Source organism: Aegilops tauschii, chromosome 3 (genome assembly GCF_002575655.3).
Source record: "Aegilops tauschii subsp. strangulata cultivar AL8/78 chromosome 3, Aet v6.0, whole genome shotgun sequence".
NCBI classification, from domain to species: domain Eukaryota; kingdom Viridiplantae; phylum Streptophyta; class Magnoliopsida; order Poales; family Poaceae; genus Aegilops; species Aegilops tauschii.
Window position 1 is genome coordinate 360147605 of NC_053037.3, and position 9046 is coordinate 360156650.

Sequence of the window (9046 nt, forward strand, 5' to 3'; positions counted from 1 at the left end):
GTTGTTGTTGTTGTTGTTGCCTTGGTTCTGGACTAATATCTGCATCAAGGCATTCTGCTGCTGGATCAACTGGGTGATCTCCGGTGGGAAAACAAATCTGGTGTAACGTCTCGGAGGCATCTGATGGGTTTAGAGGGGAGAGATTAGAATAGAAAAGAGGTCTAGTGAGGAAACACTACCCATATGCACATGAGACAAACACAATCATATCACTCAATCAATCAAGCAAGGGCATACAAACGGTCTAGAACTATCATTGAAAGTGCTCAGACTACTACTATATACATGGGGAATACTACTAATCATTTGGTGGTCTTCTAGAAATTTTGGTCGGTGGAAGACTCCATGATGTCCGCTCCAGCTTCATCTTCAAAGTCATCATCACTATCGTCGAGGTCGGGGTCAGTGTCATCGATGATGATGTAGTTCTCCGGGCAAGTGGAATCGTCGTCTTCTCCTCCTGGCGCGGGGTCTCCCATGAATACTCCGATCTTGTTTATCAGGTCATCGTTCTTCTCCAATAGTGTCGCGATTTCCTCCTCATATCCATCGCGTGTAGTCTTGAGTTCTTCTTCCAGCTCAGTGATCCTTGTCATCGCCTTCTTCAATTCCATCATGCCAGCGCACATTTGGTTCTCCTGGCATTGAATGTGCTGGTTTAACTCCTGGATGAAAGCTGCAATGGATCTGTCCCTCCTGGTGCTGACCATCTCCCACTGCTCATCTCGGCGCCCACATATCTGGTAGATAGTGTCCTTGAGATCCTTGTGGTAAACTTCGCTGATGCGTCCCGTGGTGATGTAGGCTGCCGTGCTCTTGCCTAGACTCCACGTTGGGGCATCAAAGGAAAATTCTATGGGCTCAGTGACTGGCGTGAAAGTCCTTCCTGGAATTTGAACTTCAATCATCCAGCGCTCCTCTTCTGGTAAGGTGGCGTTGAAGGTCCCGGTGAAGCTTGGTATTCCTATGTTCAGGTATCTCGTGACTTCCTTCAAGTATCGTCCAAAGGGGGTGTCTTCATCCGGTTGTGCAAACTTGCTCCTCGAATCCGCCATCCTAAAGAGTAGAAAATGGAGAGGAGTCAGAAATGAGTAGAGAAGAATGACCTATGGCTTAACTTAGTGGTCGTGTCCTACACTCAGCGTGTGCTCTGATACCATCTTGTGGCGACCCGACCTCAAACGGTCAAGTCTCTATGCTTCAGTGTCATCCCTGGATCGGTAATGCTGACACACACAGTACTCGAAGAATTTATAACAGAGTAGCAATCACAACCTTATCACATTGAATGTCTCCAAAAAGAACTTATTATAATAAATATGGCTTAAGGCCATCTAATATGATAACAGCGGAAGGCTTGGAAGATAAAGTGAGACCATCAACTCCAACGGCATAGCTGAGCTGCACGTCAACGACCTAGCGAACCTTACTCTTCGTCTGAAAAGTCTGCAACGTGATAGGTTGCAGCCCGAAAACGGGTCAGCACATGAAATATGCTGGCAATATAACACAGTAGAGCAATGAACAGATAAATGCTATCACTACATGCATATATGGCTGGTGGAGGCTCTAAGGTTATATTGTTTTTGCGAAAAGCCAATTTTTCCCTACATGAAAGGAATCAATTTTTTATCAACTATCATGGTAGTTGAAACATCATTGAGAAGGTTACTCCAACTCAATCCCAATTAAGAGTAATTATCAACCCAGCAAATTAAATTAGAGTGATGAGATACAATAGGAAAATCCAAGTACTAGATACACAAGATGTCCATAACCGGGGACACGGCTAACCATGATTAGATTGTACACTCTGCAGAGGTTTGCGCACTTTTCCCCACAAGACTCGATCTCCTCCGTTGGATTTCTCGCACTACATGGTGTTTGAGAAACGGATGACCGAGACACAGTCTTTTAGAAGCACTAACTCTTTACTCTGGGTGGACAGTTACACCTACTTTCCCCTACATCTGCTAGCCCACCACTGAAAGAGGTCATGCAACATACTCAACTATGCCAGAGCCCATAATGGCTTGTGGCCGCACAAGGAAGTTTCTAGCATGAATAATCTTAAGATCCCTTTGAGCCTGGGTGGCGGACCGTAGGATGATCACACGGGTACTCCGGGATATCCTAGGACAACACTGGATTCTCCAGGTGCCCAAACAAGCAATCCACCCAGATGTGTATTAAAGTTTCCACCTTAAGTTGAACCATTAATTAACAATCTCACATCTGTCATGGATACACTCAAACCCAATCCACGTCTACGAGCATAGCATGGCAATATAAGCATAACGTAGAAGTAACTCCCAAGGGTTTGATATGAATACAGGCAATAGGTTCTACCTCATCAACTACTTCCCAACCCACAAGTTAATCACATCCTAATCATGCAGTGTTTGAGATTGGAACTAATGCACAAAAACTGGGTAATAAAGGGATATGATCAATGTGTTATTTGCCTTGCTGACGATCCGCAAAACCTAGGGACTCGTAGTAGCACACTTCGCACTCCGGAAATTCTATCGCAAACAAAAAATAGCATACATAAGCAATCAATCATAGAAGCACAGGTAAAGCTCAAATAAGAAGATCTAACCAGAAAGTTCAACTTAAGAACTCCGGTTTGCAAAAAGAATCAAATCAAACGGAGCAACGAAACTCAAACTGCGAAAGAAACAAGATCCGATTAATAATCTGAACTAAAGTCAAATTTTACAATACCAAAATCTTGTTCAAGTTGGTTAAACAGAAAAAGGGTTTCGAGACGAAGATCCAGGCGCTTGAATCGCCTGATCCCGATAAACGAGCGAAAAGATAAACTAAAACGAAAATCGGATCAGAAATCGCGATCGAGAATAATCGCGAAAAACCCGACAAAAAGAAAATTGACGAACAGGCTAACGAACGAATGTTCGCTGTCTGTGACTAACGGGCGAAAACCGTTTGTTAAAACGAATGTACGGACGAACGTCCGCTAAATAAACTAAACCGAGAAAAACCGGCGAACCGAAGAAACCGAACTAGGGTTTAAAAAAACAGACGGTTTTTACCTAAATCTAAAAAACGAACGGTGAGATGCGAACTCGGCCCGGCTCCGGCGGCTTCCGACGAGCGGGGCGGCGGCGCGGGCGACGGCGGGGTGCGGCACGGGGCGGCGTAGCAGCAGGCGGCGAGCGGCGGTGTGCGGTAGCGGCGGGGTTGGCGGCTGGCGGCGGCGGCGACCTGGGGCTCCAAGGGGGCCCCGGGTTCGGCTTTTAAAGGGGGAGGGGAGGCGGCTTGCGGGAGGGGCGAGGCCATGGCGGCGGCGGCTCGGACTCCCTCAAGGAGTCCGGCTCGGAGACGACGGCGGCGCGGGGCTGGCTGGGCCAGCTGGGCCGTGGCCTAGTTCGGTCCGGCGGGGCTTTCTTAAAAAAAACATATTCCACCGAAAAGAAATCCTAGAAAAATAAATAAAAATCTAAAAATACCAGAACAAATTTTCACCGTCTAAATAAAATATTTAGAACAAGGTGAACATTTTCTTGGCCTAAAAAATGCAATTTTAAAAAATGCATATTTTTTCTAATTCAAATAAAATACCAATGAAATCCCAATAAAATTGTTTACTTGGTTTTAATATTTTTCCTCCAATATTTCATTTATTTGGAGAATTCATATTATCTCCTCTCTTATATTTTTATATGAAATATTTTCGGAGAGAAAAATAATAAAACAAATGATCCTAGTTTCGATATTTGATAAAATTCAAATATGAAAACCGTGAAATCCCCAACTCTCTCTGAGGGTCCTTGAGTTGCTTAGGATTTCGAGGATCGCGAAACGAAATGCAACTAAAATATGCTATGCATGAATGACCTATGTATAACATTTCAAATTGAAAATTTGGGATGTTACACAGTGGCTGGAGACTCGAGCAGCTACCTGGCCAAGAACGAGCTAGCTAGCAAGCTCCTGATCCATCCGGCCACGAACGAGCTAGCTAGCAAGGTCCTCGATCCATCCGGCCACGAACGTTGAGGGAGTAGCTAGCAAGCTCCTCGATCCAGCCGCCCATGGAATAGCTAGCTAGCTCCCGGATCCATCCGGCAACGGAGGAGCTGCCTCCTGGATCGATTCGGCGACTACCATGGACGACGGGAGCTGACTATGAACACAGGCGAGAGAAAGAAGAAGACACGGGAAAGAATATACGCGCATATTCTTTTTTACGGGTCCGTTATGCGGGGTCTGCATCTGCGGCCATCCGCGCCGGCCCGCAAAGCCGTTTTTTCGCGAACTGCAAACGCATTTTGCGGGCCGGCGGGATGCGGGGTCTGCTAGAGATGCTCTAATATCTTCCCTGATAAGCTCTAGGACTCTGTCCGCACTGTTCGCACTCTGCTCAAAAATATCTTCCCTAATATCTTCCCTGAATGACATTTTTAAGACTCAAGTTCAATTTTTACACTTGTTGGTGATGTAGTCATCAACCCGTCGACCTCCACAGGGTAGATTGATTTGTATTTTCTTACCATATAATTTGTGTCCGTGTGTGTCCGCATATTTATTTGATAAAAGGTAAAATGAAACTTAAGCCATTAATATTCATGAATCTTACAGACCTATGAGTCAGTATTTGCATGAAAAAGTAATTTTATGTAGAAACACCATAATATACAAATAGATGTTTTTTGTTAGAATCAGAATGTACAGTAACAAGAAAGGGAAAAGTTATAAGCACATGTGTAGGGATAATACACGGGAGCTCCTGGGTGCTCCACACCCCTATACGAATATTAAACGTAAAAAATACCAAAAAAATATTTAAAATATCTGAAATTTAGGGATATCAAACCTGGGTTAGCAATCTACTCTCGTGTGAAATTTCGCGAGAAATTAAAGGGTATCCGTGGCGAAGGAAATAATGTCTGAACAAAAATCCATTCAAACAGTTTTTTCTATACATAGGAATTTTTTGTCATTTTTGCCACGAATACATTTCCTGGTATTTTTTTCACGAAATTTTACACTGGAGTAGATCAGGAACCCAGGTTTAATATCCCAAAATCTTATTTTTTTTCTCGAATTTCTCTGTATTTTTCTAATTTAATGTTTGTATAGTGATGTGGAGCACCCGGGTGCTACAAATCCGCTTCCTATGAGTAGTCAGTTGTAAAGATACACTAATATGTTAATCAAAGTAGATAGAACATTAATGAATATGCAAAATATAGCGTGCAACACAAAAACTTAAAGTGAACTTTATGTATTAATGGGTGTGGCTAGGTCTCAATTCGAGACTAGTCTCAGTCTAGTGACATAGTACAAAGTTGAGTCATGTATTTTGGGACGGAAGGAGTAGTATATAAGAAGAAAAAAGAAAACAATTTTTTGCACGGATCTCGATGCAAGATTGAACAAATATGGTATTGACTGAGACATAACCAAGCCTCAATCGACTGAGACCTAACAAAACTGCTAATTAATTTTGACTTTGTAGCCTGGTAATATGTAGGCAGTGGTGAAGGATTTGTCTAGCAACTAATATCTCTACCTCTATTATTAAAGCAAAATTGGTCGTTCGCTTCCTCTCGCTTCTACGATCGCACGACCTCCTCGGCCCCTGCAGATTTTTTTCCGCTTTTGGTCTTTATCGTTGGTCTTTTTTTACTCCTACCCCAAAAACCGATCATCTGATGCCTCCTACCCGTTCCCCGTCGTCTCTCCTCCTCCTTGATACCCACTCTCAACGAATTGGACGAGAGGAACCATTGAGAGCACCAGTTGCCGGAGATACGGATCGGCGGGAAAACATGTGCCCTTGACCCCTGAGACCAGTGTCCGCGCCCTCCTTACCTTGACCGACTCTGCCTCGAGCTTGATCCCGTTTCATCCCTGTTAGAGATGCAAGCAGACGGTGTCCGCAACCGTCCGCAAAGCAAAAGTTACACTAATCTTCATTACTTCAATAATAATGTTAGTTTAACTTTTCTGATCGTGAACATGCGGACACCGTTCACTTGTATGCCTAGTCCATGTGTTGTGTGGCGGCGACACTGCCGTCCCTCGACATAGAAGAAACCACCAGGCAACCGACGAGGCCTTTTAGAGGTCTTCTCCAATTAAATCCGTAGTCCTGTACGCAGCTCCGAGCGGTATGCTCCTTCCCGGATCCCCATGCGAAAATTCTTTGGCCGGTCTCTTGCTTTCCTGTCCTTGCTTTCATTGTCGCCTTCTCGACCCATCCCACCGACGTTGCCTTCTCGCCTCAAGTCGCCCACATTGCCTCCAACAACCATGGTGGTCGTGTACCACCTACGTCTAATACATCACATGCCTCGCGGGGAGAAGCGTACATGGGATGTGTCAAATTGACCACCGGTGGGCGGCATCACCTATGTCGAATTATACTGCTGCAGCGGTGGCTAGTAGTTTGCTTAAGTTTACTGAAATTTTAACACACATTAACCAAGTTCCTAAATCAGTTTGCTAGATTTGATTGAACCAAACATGCGGCATTGAGTCATGCAATTTTGTGTTACTTTGCATACTACTAGTGAAAAATTCAGTCATTATGCTATGGTTAAATTGGATTTATAACTAAAGAAAGTAAACTGCTACGAACATGATTGCAATGTATGTTGGTCAATAATAACATTCTCTCCTAGCCCTCAATTATACTGTTATGAACACTAACATACTAAATCAACACAATATATATTTTTATTTTATGGATTTGTTTCCGTAAGTCAATCTCTTGTTGTATATTACAACCAATGAACTAAATAGTTGATAAAGCTTGTATAAAATGATTAGTTGTATGTGGCATGACTAGACCACAAGGTCAAGATGTTAGTATTGATCTCATACAACATAGTAAATGAATGCTTAGATACAAGACTAAGGCCCTGTTCGGTAATAGTCTGCTCCTAGAATCTGCAGAGTGGCTAAATGGCAACTCCACCATTTTAAACTACAGCTCCGCCAACTCCGCTCCGGAAGTTGTGGAGCGGAGCGTTGCCGAACAGCCCTTAAGATACAATGCATTTGGTGGAGTTGCATATAAATACATATTTAATGTTTATAACATATTCCCTCCAAAATCTCTAAAAGAACTTATATTTAGGAACGAAGACCTCTAATTTTTTTAATATAAACTACTCCTTGTACAAACTTGAGTCATTTATTTTGGAACGGAGGAAATATGTAAGAAGCAAAATAAATGAATCTACGCTCTAAAACGTGTGCTAAGCTAGCCTGCACGCTGATGCGCCGGGTTGTCCGCCGACCAAAACGTCGCACGTGAAGGACTGCCAGGCCAGGCCCATGTCGATCTCCAGCTGCGCCACCCCCCATCTCCGCTCCGCCGTCATGAGGCGAGACAAATCCGCCGGGATCCCCAGCCCCGCGCCCGTTACGTTCACCGGCCACCGCCCCGTGTCCTTGGCCGCCAGCCGGAAGCTCGGCGTGCGCCCGCGCGCGAGGGGTACGCCCGCGTAGGAGATGACGACGTCGCCGCCGCCATGGCACAGCTCGTAGACATGGCCATTGTCAACGTGCACGACGAGGTCGAAGGCCGGCGAGGTCGCGCCCGGAGCCAGCGCCGGGTCGAGCCCCCTGGCGCCGGCTAGCTCCACGGAGCACGTGGTCGGCTTGTCGTCGTTGCATGGCGGCGAGCCGTCGAGCTCTCGAATCCCGGGCAAGGAATCCATCGGCGGCAGGTACTTCATGACCAGCCAGAAGGACGTGTACAGGAGCAGAGCTATCGTCCAGGACCCGCAGCCGCAGTCGTCGTCAGATCCGTCTTTCCGAGGAGCGCCGCCTCCATGGTCCTTGGATGCCATCGGTAGCCCGTCGGCGTACTACCGTCACGTTCTATGTATCTCTTCAGTTTTTCCGCTCACAAGGAAATCTGATACGTATACGTTTTGTCTTTTGTGCGAGGAGGAGGATCCAGGTGGGCCGCTATTCCGTTACGTGCTCGAGTCTATCAGATACGCGACGGTCGGCCAGATTTTAAAAGATTTGCGTGTGCTGCCGACGCTATATAATTCTGTCAGACAACCTGACGGCAATTTTTCTCCATGACTCTTCTGGTCAGAAACTAGGAGGCGTCCAGCATTCAGACGCACATTCAGAGGAGTAAATGAATGTATGGTCATTAAACTTGGTGGCAATGTCCACGATGGTCCTCAAACTCGGAAACTGATCAATACGGTTCCAAAACTTGAGAATACCGCTTTAATACGGTCCTTTTCTTTTTACAAAAAACCCCAATCTATTCATCTTCAATTATAGTAGTACAACGAGCACCAGAAATAATAAAGAACACCGAAGTGCGGTGACCATGAACCTTATCCCCCGAGCCGCTCCCGCGAGCGGACGGGGGATCCCGTCGCAGCCGCCACCCACCCCCTCTCCTCCGGCTCCCTCTCCCTCGCCGCCACCTAGAGGCGCCGCCGGTCGAAGCCCGGCCGGCGTAGGCGGCGGTGGGGCCGCTCCTTTCCCCTCCTCACGGATCCCCCAGCCGGTGCGGGACGGTTGGCCGCCAGAGGCGCTGGGCTACTGCGCGGCTTAGCGGCGCGGCAGCGGGCTCGCGCGGGGGTGGTGGCGCCGTACGGCGGTGGCGCGGCCTCTCTGTGCGGCTTGGTGGCGGCGCGGCGGCTGCTGGTGAAGCGGTCCAAGGTGGTGATGGGAGCTTCTTCTCCGGGTGGTTCCGTGTACGACGACCCGGTCAGATCCGCCCGGATCTGCTGCCGGTGGCCCGTCTTGCGGCGAGGGCTGAGGCCAGTAGGGGCCACGGGCGACCGGTGCTGTCGTGGTTCGTCTGGCGGTGTTGGTGGCGTGGCCGCGACGGCGGTGGTGTGTGCGCGTCCCGGAGTCTTGCCGGGCTCCTCTTCCCCGGCATCTGGACGACGGCGTGCGACGCAGGAGGGTCTCCTTTGGCTTCATCCTTGGCGACGATGGCGGCGGATCTACCCTCCTTCGGCGAACGAGCGGCCGTTGGTGGTCTCTCGCCGGTCTACCCTAGTACCCGTGTTGGGGCGAAGCAGGTGCTTCG

At 47.3% G+C, this 9046-nt stretch overlaps 1 protein-coding gene across 1 annotated transcript; it reads right to left on the reverse strand.

Annotated features, from left to right (window-relative positions):
• Positions 1-7022: 7022 nt before the first annotated feature.
• LOC123497720 (uncharacterized) lies at positions 7023-7847 on the reverse strand. The gene has a single exon (XM_045234432.1). It carries the CDS (start codon positions 7827-7829, stop codon positions 7233-7235), a length of 597 nt encoding a protein of 198 aa, XP_045090367.1. The 5' UTR covers positions 7830-7847; the 3' UTR covers positions 7023-7232.
• Positions 7848-9046: the final 1199 nt, after the last annotated feature.

Bases quoted from the DNA above. Each gene is read 5' to 3' on its own strand.
- LOC123497720 (XM_045234432.1), bottom strand. From the start codon at position 7,829: ATGGCATCCAAGGACCATGGAGGCGGCGCTCCTCGGAAAGACGGATCT.